At 40.9% G+C, this 15,860-nt stretch overlaps 1 protein-coding gene across 8 annotated transcripts in view; it reads right to left on the bottom strand.

The window, feature by feature from the left end:
• The window catches only part of Dnm1l (dynamin 1 like), a 49,529-nt gene that overhangs the window by 12,500 nt on the left and 21,169 nt on the right, over window positions 1–15,860 (bottom strand). For all 8 annotated transcript variants that reach the window (XM_070038631.1, XM_070038640.1, XM_070038667.1 and 5 more), the window contains 8 exons: window positions 13,875–13,961; window positions 10,934–11,096; window positions 9,894–10,014; window positions 8,751–8,882; window positions 5,874–6,080; window positions 3,844–3,964; window positions 1,467–1,622; window positions 1,223–1,312 (listed from right to left, as the gene is read on the bottom strand). In XM_070038631.1, the coding sequence (XP_069894732.1) occupies window positions 1,223–1,312; window positions 1,467–1,622; window positions 3,844–3,964; window positions 5,874–6,080; window positions 8,751–8,882; window positions 9,894–10,014; window positions 10,934–11,096; window positions 13,875–13,961 (1,077 nt within the window). The remainder of the gene's footprint in view (window positions 1–1,222; window positions 1,313–1,466; window positions 1,623–3,843; window positions 3,965–5,873; window positions 6,081–8,750; window positions 8,883–9,893; window positions 10,015–10,933; window positions 11,097–13,874; window positions 13,962–15,860) is intronic.

Raw genomic sequence — 15,860 nt, 5'->3', positions numbered from 1 at the left:
GCCTCGCATGCATGAGGCCCTGAGTTCGATTCCTCAGCACCATATAAGCAGAAAAAGCCAGAAGTGGCACTGTGGCTCAAGTGGTAGAACACTAACTAGCCTTGAGCTAAAGAGCTGAGGGACAGAACCCAGGCCCAGTTCAGGCCCCACGACCGGCAAAAAAAAAAAAGAAGTTATCTTTAATAGGATAAAGAATAGATTTAGAGGGCTGAGAAGGTGGCTCAGTGGTAGAGCGCTTGCCTTGCATGCCCGAGGCCATGGGTTCGATTCCTCAGCACCACATAAGCAAAAAGAAAAAAGCCAGAAGTGACGCTGTGGCTCAAGTGGTAGAGCGCTAGCCTTGAGCTGAAGAGCTGAGGGACAGCGCCCAGGCCCAGAGTTCAGGCCCCACGACCAGACCCAAAAAAAAAAGAAAAAAAAGAATACATTTAGACTAGAGGTAATGACTAGCCTGGGTGGGCAGATGATACGTGATCAAAACCTAATTGGGGGCTGGGAAGGTGGCTTAGTGGTAGAGTGCTTGCCTTGCATGCATGAGGCCCTGGGTTCAATTCCTCAGCATCTCATAAGCAGAAAAAGCCGCAAGTGGTGCTGTGGCTCAAGTGGTAGAGCACTAGCCTTGAGCTGAAGAGCTGAAGGACAGTGCCAGTCCCAGAGTTGAGGCCCCATGACCGACAAAAAAACAAAACAAAACAAAACAAACAAACAAAAAAACACCTAATAGGGCCAGGTGTTGATGGAGGCTGAGATCTGAGGACTGACTTCAAAGCCAGCCCAGTTAGCCACCAAAAAGCCTGAAATGGAGGTATATGGCTCAAGTGCCATCTTTGAGCAAAAATTAACTTGATGTGATTTTAATCATATTAATAAAATATTAACTTCATCACAGTTAAAGTAAGCTTGCAATACAGACTCAGTTCACAAAAGCTAAAGGCAGAACTAATTTCTCCATTAAAGTCAGTGGTAGGTATAACATTAACCAAGCAAAGTTATTCATTCCTCACAACAATGCATGGCTATAGGTTAGCAATTATGAAATTATGAAGGAAAAAATGCACTTTGTACTAGAATTATCACAAGTTCTTTTTGGGAATAAGATTCATTTTCCTGGCAAGATGTGCCTAAACTCAAAAGTAACCACAATGCTATAGAATAAGCAGCTGAAGGAAGGTCTAAGCTGTCACTTGGGGTAATTAAAATGAACCACGAAATAGCCACTCACCATTTCATTGGTGACAGGCAGCCGCTTACGGAGAAGACAAGTCACCACTTCCACTATGGCATCATGAAGCTTAGGGAACCGTAACAATTCCTGTGTATGATAGAGAAATAAAAATGTCAGTCTGTTTTGGTTAATGGCAAATTAACTCATCACTGAAACACCAAAGTGATGAATACATTTCAAATCACTTCCTAGACAAGTAGGGAGCTTGCCTTGTGTTTCCTGACTGGCCACCACCCGTTACCTGTGTGCTGTAGTTGCTGCAGTGCTGAATGATCCTCTGCATCTCCTCGTGCACCAGCTCCACGCAGCGCAGGCTGGGCTCCTCCAGACGTTTGATCTGCCGCTTTACCAGCAACTCAAAGGAAACCTCAGGCACAAATAAAGCAGGACGAGGACCCTGAAACAATATAAACTCCAGCTCATTATTGGCAGACATGTGTGAGTTCACAAAAGTTACAAAGTGAAATCACATTTTTGGTATTTTTCCTGAAAAGTGCTCCTTCAAGAATGAGAGCAAAATGAAGACAAACTATACAGTCACTTTAAAAGAGACAGGCTAGGGCTGGGAAGGTGGCTCAGTGGTAGAGCGCTTGCCTTGCATGCCTGAGCCCTGGGTTCGATTCCTCAGCACCACATAAGCAAAAAGAAAAAAGCCAGAAGTGGCGCTGTGGCTCAAGTGGTAGAGCACTAGCCTTGAGCTGAAGAGCTGAGGGACAGTGCCCAGGCCCAGAGTTCAGGCCCCACGACCGGACCCAAAAAAAAAAAAAAAAAGAAAAAAAGAAAAGAGACAGGCTAAGTCGGGTGTTGGTGGCTCAAGCCTGTAATCCTAGCTACTCAGGAGGCTGAGATCTGAGGACCTCGGTTCAAAGCCAGCTCAGGCAGGAAAGTCTGTGACACTCATCTCCAATAAACCAACAGAAAACTGGAAGTGGCGCTGTAACTCAAGTGGTAGAGCGCTAGCCTTGAGCTAAAGAGCTGATAGTGCCCAAGAGTTCAAGCCCCACGACTGACCAAAAATAAATAAATAAATAAATAAGGCAGGCTGGTGGGCTGGGAATGTGGCTTAGTGGTAGAGTACTTGCCTAGCCATGTATGAAGTCCTAGGTTTGTTTCCTCAGTACCACAAACAAAAAGGCTAGAAATGGTGCTGTGGCTCAAGTGGTAGAGTGCTAGACTTGAGCAAGAGCAGCTCAGGGACAGTGCCCAGGCTTTGAGTTGAAGCCCCAGGATTGGCTAAAAATAAAATAAAGAGGCTAGGCATGGTGGCTTCTGCCTGTAACCCTAGCTGCTTAGGGTGGTGGATAAGGGGAAGACTGGGAGCAATGAGACTCATCAACTGAGGACATTAAGTTCATAAGACCCGATCTCAACCAATAAAAAGCTGGGTGTGATCATGTGTGCCTACCATCTAAGCTACATTAGAAACAAAAACAGGATTGTTGGCTTGTTTTAAAAATTGCCCTATGATCTAGCAATACCACTCACTCTTGGGTATCTATCCAGAACATTACAAGTCAGGATACAGTAAAGACCTTTGCATGTCCATGTTCACTGCTGCACTATCGCCATAGCCAAGTTAAGAGCCCAGACACCCCTCAATGTGCAAATGGAGAAAACATGAGAGAATGTATATACACAGAGAATGCATGTACACGCATATACATACAAACATACAATGGAATCGTACTCATCTATCAGAGATCATTTGTAGGGAAATAGATGGACCTAGAAAAACTTACGCTAGCTAGGTGAAGTAACTCAGGCTCAGAAATACAAATAGTGCATGTTTCTCCCATATGTGGAAGTTAGATCCAAATTATATGCGAACATATTCTGAGTCATGTGCTTATATACATATACAAACAAATTGACTAAAGAATAGTCGGAAGGATTCCCTCGGTGTAACAATTCATTAGTAACAATACCTTACAGTTTAACAAAATGAATACCAGGAAGCTAAAACAGGTTTTGCTGGGTAGTAGGGGAGACAGAAGGAGAGAGAGAGGGTGGATGAATACAGTACTCATGTGTAAAAACAGGCCAGATAAGTGGAGGGAATCAGTGGGATTGAGAGAGCTGGGGGAAAACAATGGAAGGACTGACATTGATCACAGCACTTTTAACTCATAATTTGACCTGTTGAATTGAAATCCTTTTATACAAGTACTTAAAGGTAATAATAATAGTTTATTAAAAAAAAATAAAAAAGGGATAGTGGCTTGGCTCAAGTGGTAGAGTGCCTGCCTAACACACACATGTGGCCCCCAGGTTCAAACCCAGTACTGTTTAAAAAAATAGTAAGATAAGCTGGGCGCCGGTGGCTCACACCTGTAATCCTAGCTACTCAGGAGGCTGAGATCTGAGGATTGCCATTCAAAGCCAGCCCATGCAGGAAAGTCCTTGAGACTCTTATCTCCAATAAACCACTAGAAAACAGGAAGTGGTGCTGTGGCTCAAGAGGTAGAGCGCTTGCCTTGAGCTGAAGAGCGCAGGGACAGCGCCCAAGCCCAGAATTCAAGCCCCATAACCGACAAAAAAAAAAAAAAAACATATAGCATATAGTTTTTAAAAAAGGGCTTTAACCTCATTTTTGAAGTCTGAAAGTTAAGCATACTCACGGTAGCATTTCTAATAGCAGTCAAAATGTCAATAGTGTTAAGGCCACCAAGGGGGTCAACAGATTCTAAAGTTCGCCCAAAAGTCTCATGAAAAATATAACAAATTCTAGCACCACCGCATCTGAAAGACAATGAATTGTAGGATTATTTGTATTTCTATGTAACAAAGAAGCTAAAAGTCGGAACTCTTCAAATTTGTCTCATAAATAATTCTATTTGCTGGGCACCCTAATCCTGGCTACTCAGGAGACTGAAATCTGAGGATCACTGTTCAAAGTCAGCCAGGGTATGAAAGTCCATGAGACTCATCTCCAATTAACCACCACGAAACCAGAAGTGGTGTTGTGGTTCAAATTGGTAGAGTGCTAGCCTTGAGCAAAAAAGCTCGGACAGCATTCAGGCCAAGTTCAAGCCCCATGACTGACAAAAATAGAAATAAAAAATATAAAAAAATTCTACTTCATCTATTCCCATGTCCATGTGTTTGTAAGCATAAAACATCAGGTATTGGGGCTGGGAAGGTGGCTCAGTGGTAGAGCACTTGCCTTGCATGCATGAGGTCCTGGGTTTGATTCCTCAGCACCACATAAGCAGGAAAAAAAAAAAAAACCAGAAGTGGTGCTATGGCTCAACTGGTAGCACGCTAGCCTTGAGCTGAAGTGCTGAGGGACAGCACCCAGGCCCAGAGTTCAGGCCCCATGACTGGACCCAAAATCAATCAATCAATCAATCAGGTATTGCTGAACAGCTTTTCTCTGCCTAGTTCTCCTTAACTAGCTTTTGAGCTCCTAAAGACAGCAAACAATGCCATATTTGTTTCTCAAGATTAATGAAATGGAGGGTAAAGTTCAGCATACTTTTACCATAGGGCCAGCTCACACTGAAATCTAAATTTTGTGTAATTTTCAAATAAGAAATAATCTCCTTAGATGTTTTCTCATATTTAATTTTTTATAAAAAATTGAAATAGTTATATAGCTACATAATTATCATTTTTATTACATATCTAATTATTACTTCTAATTTTAAAAATAATTATTAACTGATGACCTGTTGATTGCCTAATTCTGTTTTGACAAATTCAATCTCTTGACCAGTACTTGTCTAGGACAATGTCAAACTTGGCAAGAATAATCTCTAGTTGGTAAAATTAAGGGTAATTTTGATTTATTTTTTTTCTTCTGGTCATGGTGCCTGAACTCAGATTTTCTCTTAGATTTGTCCACCTGACTAACCTGGAACTTTGATCTTTGGATCTCAGCCACCTGAGTAGCTAGAATTACAGGTGTTAGCCCTAGCACCTGACAGAATATTTTAAAAGTTAAATTAAGGAAGATTTTAGAATATGGCATATGTCTCACTCCTAAAATCCTAGCTACTTGAGGGCCTGAGGAAAAAGTATCATGAGTTTGAGGATAGTCTGGACAACAGTGAGACCTCAGGGGGAAAAAAAAAGATTTAAAAACGACTATCAAGTAAAAATACTGCTTTCTAAAAGACCTCAAATTGTTACCATGCTTTTAGTTTAGGTGGGCACTGCTGGTTCACACTTACAAACCTAGCCACTTAGGAGACTGAGATCTGAGGATCTCCATTCAAAGCCAGCCCAGGCTAAAGTGCTAAAGACTTATCTCCAGTTAATAACCAAAAAGCAGGAAGTAGAGCTGTGGCTCAAGTGACAGTGCTCATCTGCAGCAAAAAAAAAGGGACAGCACCCAGGATTCTGAATTCAAGCCCCACTAGTGGCACAGGAGAAAGAGAGAGGAAAAAAAACAAAACCAGTAGACTGGAGTGTGGTTTATGTGGTAGAGTGCTTGCTTCAAACCCCAGTACTCCCCAAAAAGCACAGTAGTTTATACTGCATAGTTTACAAAGCATTTTACACACATACTAGTTATCCTACCCATTTCTGTAAAATCATATTTTTGCCTTATGGATAAGAAGTCACAATCAGATAATTTTAGTCACTTTAACAAAAGACAGTGATCTTGCAATCTAGGTTATGAAGTCTACAAAAATGTTTAACTTACAGCTCTGAAGTTTCAATATATTTTGCAGTTCCTTCAATTGTATTACAATATTCTGTGGCAAATTTGGTGATGAGCTGGAGTAAAGTAGCACTTTTATCATCCACAGGTTCACCGTAACTGTTTAGAAGAGACTGATACTGAGCAGCTAGAACGTTTATTCTTGTTTTCAGCTCTGGTAAGCAATCTCGGATGTGATGCATAAGTAACCTGAAAAAAAAGACCATGCTTTAAGTACAAATAAAGGGGACAACTTGTCAAATAATTTATGATATTGGGAAATCTGGATGTGATCATCAGCCACATTGCCTGGTGTGCAGTTCCTAAAAGCGCTGGCACCTCCAGAGGCAAGATAAGATACCCCAATCTCCAGCCGTGTGAGAGAGGCTGGCAGTTGAACTGATTACCAAAGGCCAATGACAGACTCATGTCTATGCAATGAAGCTGCCATGAAAACTCAGGACAATGACTATGCAGCTAAACACAAACAAGCTAAATTCTGGGGTCATTCTGACTCATCCTATGTGCCTTGCCTTCTCCCAACTGGTTCATCTTCATCTTTTGTAATATTCCTTATAATAAGTGAATACATATAAGTTAACATTCTCTGAGTCTGGACCAACTTTAGGAAATCAATTGGACCCAAAGAATTGTAGGAAGCTGAATTTAAAGCTAGTCAGGAGCAAAGGTTATAACTGTGTGCTGATAACTGATGCTTGAAGTGGAAGGGCAGTCTTGTAGGAGTGATCCCTCCAGCTATGAGATCTGATGCCAATTTCTAGGTAAAGTGTATTACCTAGTGTTTTCTAGGTAAACAGTGTTATCTTCCTTAAACTGAGTTAAAGGACACCTGGGGAGAATTCACAGACAATTGCCTGACTGGAGAAATGGGAAAACCTAGCCAGGCACCAGTGACTCACTAGCTACTCAGGAGGTCGAGATCTGAGGATCATATTTCAAAACCAGCCTGGACAGAAGAATCCCAGTGGCTCTTAACTTCAATTAACCATTCAAAAAACTGAAGTAGAGCTGTGGGCCAAAGTGGTAGAGCACTAGCCTTGAGCAAAAGAGCTCAGAGACAGCACCCAGGCCCTGAGTTCAAGCCCCACAACAACAACAAAAAGAAATGGGCAAACCCCCAAAGAGATGATTGAAGCATCTCTGCTCCCATTTTCAGTTTGTTTTCCTGTATCACAATAGTAGGTAATTAAACAATCTTAGATTACAGGTGAACACCTTTTTCAAAAATGACATAAATGAAGATGTTTTGGTCAATGTTTTTGACATCTGCCTTTGTGGGGACTGTTACAGAAAACTAAACATAATGTTTTAATTTTTTTAATGTCAGGCCTGGGACTTTGAACTCAGGATCTATGCACTACCCACAAGATCTCTGCTCAAGGACAGCATTCTACCACTTGAGCCACATCTCCAACTTACAGCTTTTTTGGGAGGGTGCTTAATTGCAGCTAAAAAGCTCACAAACTTTCCTCTTGGTCTGGCTTTGAACCTGGATCCTCAAATCCCAGTCTCCTTAGTAGCCAGGATTATAGGTATGAGTCAACAGCACCTGGCCAAATATAAATTTTCAAAATGCAGATGATGCCGGGTGCCAGTGGCTCACGCCAGTAATACTAGCTACTGAGGCAGGAAGTCTGTGAGACTCTTATCTCAAATAAACCACTAGAAAACCGGAAGTGGTGCTATGGCTCAAGTGGTAGAGCACTGACCTTGAGCTGAAGAGCGCAGGGACAGTGCCCAAGCCCAGAGTTCAAGCTCCACAACCAACAACAACAACAAAAAAACAAAAACAAAAACAAATTATTTTCCTATTACTATCATTTTACCACAAGAAAAGTAAGCCTGTCAGTCCAATTCTGCCCATATAATCTGGTTTTATCAGATCATCTTTTATAGGAGGCCCCAGAATAGTGTAAACCCACCTTATTCAGATCCACATACAATTTGCCTTTCATTTAGGGATTAGACAAAACAAAGAGAAAAATGGCTTTCATTTATCCAGTCACTTATAATCTAGAATGTCCCTATGCCATCAGCAAGGAACAAGGTATATAACATACATTACTTCTACTACCAATAGGAACAGAAAAAGCTCTAAACTAAAAATAATGGCATGAAAATTATAAATTTTACTTCAGCTTTTCAATTAAAGTCATTGATAACTAGTTGTAACCTCAAAACTAGATTAACTATCAAAACTTTGTCATTGCTGGGCACTGGTGGCTCATGCCTGTAATCATCGCTACTCAGAAGGTTGAGATCTGAGTACTGAAATTCTGCCAGCTGGGGCAGAAAAGTCCACGTGAGACTCATTTCCAACTAAACACCAATAAACTGAAGAGTACTAGCCTTAAGTGAAAATGCTCAGGGGCAGCAGCTAGGCACTGAGTTTAAGCCCAAGGACTAGCACCAAAAAATGAAAAAAAAAAAAAAAAAACAACCACAAAAACATGTTGTACTTCAATATTTTAAATACATTTGATTATTTAGTACTAGCTACCCTCTGAAAAAGACATCTACTTTACAAAAACTGTAAAGAAACAGTCTCAGACACCTGCTGGCAAAACCAAAGCACCTCCTTTTCAAAAAGGGAAAATGAAAATGTGGGTAAGCACTGGTGGCTCATGTCTGTAATCCTAACTATTCAGAAGGCGGAGAGCTGAGGATCATGGTTTGGAGCCAGCCTAAGTCGTCAAATCTGCATGCCTGCATGCCGTATCTCCAGATAACAATTTCAGCAAAAGCTGGAACTGGTGATATAGCTCAAGTGGTAGAGTGTCAGCCATGAGTGGGAAAACACCAAGCAAGGGCAGGAGGCCCTGATTTCAAGCTAGGGGGAAAAAAAGATGAAAATGTTACCTGTTTAGAGTCCGAGCAAGATACTTTGTTCCATTCCTGTTGGCAAGAGATGGGTATTTCTTTTGAAGAAAAGCATATTCATCCCGGATTGAATCAGTTACACTCTTCTTATTGTTAATATCCAGCTGGCTCCTATGGTTGAAAAATGGTAAAGTTATTTAAAACTATTTTAAAGTCAGTTATCATTTTCTCCTTTCCCTAGATGATGATGGGGTTCATATTAGCACCAGCCATTGTTCCCTTTTGTGGGAGGAGCTGAGCTCAGGGCTTCACACTTGCTAGGTAGTCGGGTGCTATACCGTTTGACCCACATTTCCAGCCTTTTTTGCTTTATTTTTCAGACAGGATCTTGCTTATGGCCTAAATCATCCCTGGACCAAGATCTTTCTATAGCCTCACATGTACTGGGGAACAGGTGCACACCACCATGCTCAACTTGTTTTGTTGAGATTGGGGGATGGGGAGTGGTCTTCATTAACTATTTGCCCAAACTTACAATTCTCCTAGATCTCTACCTCCCAAGCAGGTGAGATTACAGAGATGTTCCACTGCACCAGACCCAGGTATTGTTTCCTTAATACCTGACACAGATAGTTTTGAGTCTTACAATAATCCTTTTTTTTTTTTTTTTTTTTGTCAGTCATGGGGCTTGAACTCAGCCTGGGCACTGTCCCTCAGCTCTTCAAGCTCAAGGCTAGAGCTCTACCACTTGAGCCACAGCGCCACTTCCGGCTTTTTTCTTTTTGCTTATGTGGTGCTGAGGAATCGAACCCAGGGCCTCATGCATGCAAGTCAAGCACTCTACCACTTGACCCACCTTCCCAGCCCCGACCTCAAACTTTCTTGACTGGGTAAAAACTAAGTAATACTTTTTTCCAGTGCCGCTTACAGCTTACATAATAGGCAAGCATTCTTGAAGCCCCATGATTAATTATATTCCATTTTGTGCCACTATTTTGGAAACAATTTCTACTAGCACTGTCTACAAGAGATTTTAGTGAATCTCTTTTCTGTCTTTAAAGTAATGAATTCTCTAGCAGTACCAACATTACAGAAGAAGAGGAAAATTAAGGTAGGAGTGATTTGAGATTGATAGTTTTGAAATGAGAATGTATAATTCATGCTCCGCTCTTGAATGCTGACCTGTTGACCACGCCAATGATGCCAAGCTTCACTGGAATGACTCTCCCCATCAACACATCCATGGCATCAGTGCCTGCGTCCATCAGGTCAAGCTTAGTGATCACAGCCAGGGTTCTGCGACCTGGCCAAGCCAAGAAAGAAAACAGCATGTTAAATAAACCTGTTAGCTCAGTACTAACATGTTCTAACAATATTTTTATTTGAAAATCTTTGAAGCAGGAAAATAAAAATATGACACAGCCTTCAGACCCTCCAAAGATTTTAAAAAATAAGGCAAATATTAAAAGCAACAATAATCACTCACTCACAGGCTAATATTTTATATAGACTACGAAATCCCTCTCTCTTTAGTCAAGAATCACTGAAAAGCAGTATGAACTAATTCTTAAGAGTTAACAAATGCTTCCTAAAAAGATTTTACCTTTACTTCTAAGAATCCACTATGCCTTGAGCATTGTCTGAATGTGTTCTATCTCTATAGAATGTAGAAAACATCATTCTTTCCTGGACCAGAAATATCTACATTGATTACCAACTATGAGTTATTTTTTCTTACAAAATAACCATTCACAAATCTCAGACATTTTATTTACACAAAACCACAGTATTGTTAGCATCTTTAGATAGCTATTGCAAATACACACATTATATAAAGTATTTTTACCTACTTTTCCATCAAATCTCTACTTGAAATTATAAGGAAAATGGAAAAATACTTTTTTTTAATTTGTGTTAACTAAAAGCCACTCCTTTTATAAATACAAGTTCTCTTTTTGCTTGTGCCAGTAATAGAGCTTGAACTCAGGGCTTGGGCACTGACCCTAGATTTTTCACTCAAAGTGAGTGCTCTACCACTTGTGCCACACCTCCTTTTGGCTTTTTGTTAATTAAAGCAAGTCTCACAGACTTGCTGCCTAAGCTTGTTTCAAACCTCGAGTCTCAGATCTCAGGATTACAGGTGTGAGGCACCACAAGTTTCTTAAGGGTTTATCTGCCACTGTGCATCAAGCATCTCATTCAATATCAACGTCTGTTCTTACCATCTGGATCTACCTCTCTTGAAATTTTCAGTGCCTCTGATGTTGCCATATCTGTATTAGCAGCAGTGACAGCAAGGATAATGGAATTGGGGTTGCTGATGAATCGAAGAATGAGCTCTCTGATTTGAAGCTCTATGTCCTTAGGTTGATCACCTACAGGCACCTAAACCAAAGAGATGAGCAAGGGGCTAATGATAAACATCAACTCAAAGCATTTTTCCCAGTTAATCCACAGAAAATAGGTATTTCACCTTTTTTGGGTTTTTTTTTGGCCAGTCCTGGGCTTAAACTGGGCATGGGTGCTGTTCCTGAGCTTCTTTTGCTAAAGGCTAGAGCTCTACCACTTGAGCCACAGTGCTACTTCTGGCTTTTTTTTTTTTTAGTAGTTATTGGAGATAAGAGTCTCACAGACTTTCATGCCTTGGATGGCTTCGAACTGCGATCCTCAGATCTCTGCCTCCTGAGTAGCCAGGATTATAGGTATAAGCCACTGGCACCTGGCATTTTTATTCTTACTTTTTATTTTTGCCAGACCTGGAGCTTGAACTCCGGGACTAGCCAGTGTCCTTGAGCCTCTCTGTGCTCAAGGCTAGCGCTCTACCACGAGCCACAGCACACTTTCAGCTTTTTCTGTTTATTTTGTACTGAGGAATCGAATCCAGGGCTTCATGCATACTTGGCAAGCACTTTACCGCTGTCATTATTCCCTATCCTGGCATTTTAAAATAATTAAATTCATAATACACTAGGGGCATATTTATGTATTTGGTAATGTAGGAAGTTTCAAAATGTAATTCCTGCAAATTTTAAAAGTTTACTCCTGCATAAATGTTTACTGCACACAATCCTGTGTTGATTGGGCAATTCTAACTAGCTAGAGACAAATTCACTCATTCATTCATTCAACAAGTGTTAATTGGCAGCCTACTATATTTCAGGCACTCTTTCATATATACTAGATTACATTACAATAGTAAATTTAGACAATGTCAAAGGTTTTGACCTTTTAGAGATTATGTTTGGTGACAAGAGGTAGATAATACACAAAATCAGGTGGTGAAAGGATTATAACAGAATAGGAGGTTAAGCAGTGATTTCAGAGGATTCTGCTTTTAAGTTATTGTTTTTACTTACATTATGCTTTTAAATAGAGTGATTATGCTTTTAAATAGAGATACTGACACTTGAAAAATAAACAGAAATTAAAGGGAATAAGAGAGAGATGAATACAGGTATTTGAGAAAGAACATTCCACCGAGCACTGGTGGCTCAAACCTGTAATCCTAGCTACTCAGGAGGCTGAGATCTGAGGATCACAGTTCAAAGCCAGCCTGAGCAGGAAACTCCGTGAGCCTCTTATCTCCAATAAACCACTCAGGAAAACCAGAAGTGATGCTGTGGCTCAAGTAGTAGAGCACTAGATTTGAGGTGAAGAGCTGAGAGACAGCACCCAAGCCCAGAGTTCAAGCCCTAACCACGACCAACCAAAAAAAAAAAAAGAAGAAAGAACGAACATTCTACATTTGGGTAAGCAGCAAGAGCAAGAAGCTGAAGCACAAGTTAGATGAGGAAACAGAGACATATCAAGTAGATACTTTGTGTCTCTGTAAAACTTCAGACTTGTGATAAGTAGAGCAGGAAGCCACTAGAAAGACTTACAGCCAATAAATGACACAATCTCACTTTCAATTTAATAGAATCACAATCATTGAAGTTGCTTTATTAAAAATGGATGAAAGAAGCCGGGCACTGGTGGCTCACACCTGTAATCCTAGTTACACAGGAGGCTGAGATCTGAGGATCACAGTTCAAAGCTAGCTTGGGCAGGAAAGTCCCTGAGACTCTCATCTCCAATAAACCACTAGAAAACCAGAAGTGGTGCTGTGGCTCAAGAGGCAGAGCACTCACCTTGAGCTGAAGAGCACAGGGACAGTGCCTAGGCCCAGGGTTCAAGCCCCATGACCGACCAAAAAAAAAAAAATGGATGAAAGAATATTTTTCAAAATTATATTATTATTATTGCACAAATCCAGGTGAGATGACAGTGGCTAGGCCAGCTATGAACATGTAAGAAGTAACTGAGATTGGACTTTCTTTTTGAGGCTCTATTATAAATGAAAGAAGAGCTAAGATGATGGCCTCCAAGTCAGGGAAGACCTGAAGGATAAAAGTCACAGATGACTGGAAACTTTTGTCTAAACCAGGAGTAGAATGAAGCTGCCATTTATTGAGTCGACAAAAACTACAGAACTATCAAATCTAGTTGAAGGACAGGTTGGGAATTAGATATTAAACACATCAAGTCAGAAAAACCTAGTGAACATTCACATGTGTATGTCAAGTGGGTATCTGGATAGGTATACAGGGCTGGAGATACCTGAATGTAATCAACACTGAGAAACTTCTGTATGTAAAATTGCTAAGGTTGGGCTGTGAATATGGCTTAGTGGTAGTGTTTACCTAGCATGCATGAAGGCCTGGGTTTGATTCCTCAGTACCACATACACAGAAAAAGCCAGAAGTGGCACTGTGGCTCAAGTGGGAGAGTGCTAACCTTGAGCAAAAGAAGCTCAGAGACAGTGTCCAGGCCCCAAGTTCAAGCCCCCAAACTGGCAAATAAAACAAAACAAAAAAACCCGCTAATTCATCACAATGTAAGTGTACCAGAAGAGGACAAGAGGACAAAATCTGAGCTCAGGGGCACTCATTGGCTAGACCTGGGGGAGATAAGAAGAAACCAGCAAAAGAAACTGAAAATGAGTACTCAGTGACATTAGAGATCAAAGTGCAGAAGCAAGTAAGGAAAGTGTTCCAGGAAAAAGGAGCCTATAAAATACTACAGCAGACCAAGTATGGCTGCATACAGCAGCCCACTGTTCCCATAAGAGGTGAAAGAAAAACCCACATTGGTTCAAGGGCGAACATGAACATGAGTCCTTACCTTGGTCATTCCTGGCAAATCCACCAGTGTCAAATTGACAACATTGGGTGAAAAAATCTTAAGATGAATTGGTTCAGGGCTCACTCCCTAAATATAAATTTGAAAACATATTAAAAATCACATTAAAAGTTCAATGAAGTATAAAACTTGAAGTATATAGACTTAGGATGCTTTTAAACCACAATTCCTAAGACTTTTCAGTAATCACAGTTCAATGAAACCTATGAGAAGACAGTCATCCATGTAACAGGTTATAACCGTGCCCCACCACATACCACAGAAATATAAATCATTATACTATTTATACTTAGAAGCATAACAATTCATTTCTCCTGCATTTTGCTTTCATTTCTCTCTACTCTATGCACATGCCATTTCTTAAAATATGTTTACGAGACCATACTAAAAAGAACACTTTATTCTTTACTATCTAAATCTATATTATTTCTGAATTAACAGAGTAAGAAATAAATAGCAAGTTACTCAAACCAATTTGGTTCTTGATCTTTGAATGTTAAGTGGTAAGAATGTATAGCATATTTCTTCAGACAACTAATTTAAAAAAAAAAAAACACTTTTTTGAGGGATGCCAGTATTGGGGCTCGAACAAAAATGCCAGAAGTAGCACCAGCTGGTTGTGTGCTAGACTTGGGTGAAAAGCCTAAGCAAGAATGTGAGGCACTGAATTCAAGCTCCAGTACCATTACAAATAAAAAGTAATCAGTTGTTAACATACTACCTTCATTAAAAAAAATACTAATATTTCTCTTTATATAAGAAAAATAGTTCTGCCGGGCGCTGGTGGCTCACGCCTGTAATCCTAGCTACTTAGGAGGCTGAGATCTGAGGATTGCGGTTCAAAACCAGCCCGGGCAGGAGAGACCGTGAGACTCCTATCTCCAATAAACCACCAGAAAACCGGAAGTGGTGCTGTAGCTCAAGTGGTAGAGCGCTCGCCTTGAGCTGAAGAGCTGAGGGACAGCGCCCAGGCCCAGAGTTCAAGCCCCACGGCCGACAAAAACAAAAAAACAAAAAAAAACAAAAAAAAACAAAAAAAAAACAAAAAAAAAAAAAAGAAAAATAGTTCTGCAGGGGCTGGGAAGGTGGCTCAGTGGTAGAGTGCTTGCCTTGCATGCATGAGGCCCTGGGTTCAATTCCTCAGCACCACATAAGCAAAAAGAAAAAAGCCGAAAGTGGCACTGTGGCTCAAGTGATAGAGCCTGCTAGCCTTGAGCTGAAGAGCTGAGGGACAGCGCCCAGACCCAGAGTTCAGGCCCCACGACTGGACCCAAAAAAAAAAAAAAAGAAAAATAGTTCTGCAAAATACATGTACCTTAGGAATTACAAAATGCTTCCTCAATTAAGAGTACTATCAATCAACCAGAAAAAAAGATAACTCATTTTGGGCACCAGTGGCTCATGCCTATAATCCTAACTACTCTGGAGACTGAGGTCTGAGGATCACAGTTCAAAGCCAGCCCAGGAAGGAAAGTCTATGAGACTCTTATCTCCAATAAACTACTCAGAAAAAGCCAGAAGTGTCACTGTGGCTCAAGTGGTAGAGCAACAGCCTTGAGCACAAAGAGGTCCAAAGACCAGGCCCAGGCCCCGAGTTCAAGACCCAGCACTGTCCCCCCCCCAAAAAAAACAAAGTTAACTCACAATAACAGTATTATACAGCATAATTATAATTTAAAGTGCTATGTACATGACAGGGTTAAGAAAAACATAAGTATGAGGTGGGCACCGGTGGCTCACGCCTGTAATCCTAGTTACACAGGAGGCTGAGATCTGAGGATCACGGTTCAAAGCCAGCCCCGGCAGGAAAGTCCGTAAGACTCTGATCTCCAATAAACCACTAGAAAACGGGAAGTGGCGCTGTGGCTCAAGCGGTAGAGCGCTTGCCTTGAGCTGTAGAGCGCAGGGACAGCACCCAAGCCACAGGACTGACCAAAAAAAAGAAAAGAAAAAAAGAAAAAGAAAAAG

The sequence above is a fragment of the Dipodomys merriami genome, unplaced genomic scaffold (assembly GCF_024711535.1).
Source record: "Dipodomys merriami isolate MVZ:Mamm:240054 unplaced genomic scaffold, mDipMer1.0.p SCAF_10, whole genome shotgun sequence".
In the NCBI taxonomy this organism is placed as follows: domain Eukaryota; kingdom Metazoa; phylum Chordata; class Mammalia; order Rodentia; family Heteromyidae; genus Dipodomys; species Dipodomys merriami.
This window is presented reverse-complemented; position numbering and strand designations above follow the sequence as displayed.